Source organism: Haplochromis burtoni, unplaced genomic scaffold (assembly GCF_018398535.1).
Source record: "Haplochromis burtoni strain Fernald_Lab_line unplaced genomic scaffold, NCSU_Asbu1 Contig_599, whole genome shotgun sequence".
NCBI lineage: Eukaryota > Metazoa > Chordata > Actinopteri > Cichliformes > Cichlidae > Haplochromis > Haplochromis burtoni.
Genome location: NW_024582960.1, coordinates 18,407 through 20,343, shown reverse-complemented (window position 1 = coordinate 20,343; position 1,937 = coordinate 18,407). Strand labels below are relative to the sequence as shown.

Here is a 1,937-nt window from a genome sequence, read left to right as displayed (position 1 = left end):
ATATTACACTTCACCTCTCCATTCCTGTCAGAGTCAGGGTCATTTACGCTTAGCATTGCAATTACAGTACTCTCAGGCGAGTCTTCTAAAATGGCATCTGACTTAGAGAGTATTTTCAGCTGAGGGCTGTTGTCATTCACATCAGTAACATCTAAGAGAATCTTACTGGAATCAGAGAGCCCACCATTGTCCGTAGCTTCTATATCTATTTGGAAGAGCTTCGTTTTTTCATAGTCTATTTGACCGATCACGATAACCTCTCCAGTTTTTCTATCAATCTGAAATAAATCGGACAAACGACGTTTGCTATTGGAAATTGCGTATGATATTTCCCCGTTAGAGCCTCCATCTTTGTCAGATGCTCTAACAGTTATAACGCTGGTTCCAGCCGGTGAATTCTCGGTTATTGTTGCTTTATATACTGGCTTAGTGAAAATTGGTGCATTGTCGTTTGCATCCAATACGTTAACAGTGATCTGCATTGTACCTGACATACGCGGCTGCCCGCCATCCTGAGCAGTTAATAATAACAATATATGTTGATCTTGCTCTCGATCCAGAGGCTTCTGTAGAATCATTTCCACCTTCTTACTCCCATCCGCTTGGTTCTCTAATTTCAGCGCAAAGTTGTTTGTTGGATTAAGGGAATAGCTCTGGAGACCATTTGTACCGATGTCAGCATCGATGGCTTTCTCCAGCACAAATTTAGACCCAATGATGGTTGACTCGCTGATTTCGAAGCGCTTTTCGCTCGATGCAAAGCTGGGAGCATTGTCATTAATATCTGTGATTTCTATTGTTATTCGAAACAGTTCCATCGGATTTTCCAGAATCATCTGTAAAAGTAAAGCACAGGGCGTCGTGTCGCCACACAGTGTTTCTCTGTCTATCCTTTCTTTTATAAGGAGGACACCACGGTCTCTATTCAGCTCAATATATTCGGCACTATCTCCAGAATGAACGCGCGCTCTGCCGGATTTCAGCCTTTTAATGTCTAAACCTAAATCCTGAGCCACATTACACACTAAAGACCCTTTCTCCATTTCCTCAGGAATGGAGTAACTGACCTGCCCGAACACCGAGGTGAGAAAGAAAACCAAGAAGAACAACAGTACTTGCCGCCTCATTGCTTTGCAGGGATAATCCTGTGTCCTTTTAATAAAACTGCAATCCACACGAATCATGATAATAATTCCGACCATATCTCAAAGACAGTTTCAGCGAAAAAAGAATAACTTTTCGATCTCCGTAAGCGGTATTCCTTATAAAAGAGAACAGGCGGTTACTGTGCGTTTCATTGTCTACCAGTGTGCAAATCTAAAGGGGAGGTACAATTTTCAGCGTTGACGAATGCTGCCATACTCGGGCCAATAGCGGCCCTTTCTGTTCAACAGACCAAACAGCAAAATCTGGAATGAGGACGATGATGATGCTCATAGAAAACAAAAACAACAACAACAACTATTATTATTATTATTATTATTATTATTATTATTATTATTATTATTATTATTATTATTATGACGACTAGTAAACTTTAAAGCTTTTAGATAATCTAACCTGTTACAGATTAGATTATATTACACAACTGACAATGTAACCATTTAAGTGTTTTAATACTTAAAACTAATGCGTCATACCTAATGCCTAATAGGTTCAAAGGTTAGTGACTTTATGCAAGCATATTCACTGGTGGGGTTGTGGCTCCTCCAACACCAACGGCCGTGGCAGGCTAAACATGAGGATACTGACTACACGCAACAATAAACACATAAAATGCACTTCTGAGCTATTTGTTCCTTTTATTCCACATTGTACTGTCCAAACCCACAACTCAGTACATTGGATCAAATGTATTACAAATGCAGAGACTGCACAAACAAACATGACTGCAACTGACAAAATATTACACCAATTGTTATGTCAAACTGCAACAT

At 39.8% G+C, this 1,937-nt stretch overlaps 1 protein-coding gene across 1 annotated transcript; it reads right to left on the bottom strand.

Moving 5' to 3' along the window:
- LOC106632420 (protocadherin beta-16) lies at positions 1–1,931 on the bottom strand (the record flags this gene model as incomplete). Its single annotated transcript, XM_014329796.2, is given in 1 exon segment — positions 1–1,931. A coding segment is annotated over 1 exon segment (1,202 nt), but the record flags the coding sequence as incomplete, so codon positions are not given.
- Between the last annotated feature and the right edge of the window lie 6 nt (positions 1,932–1,937).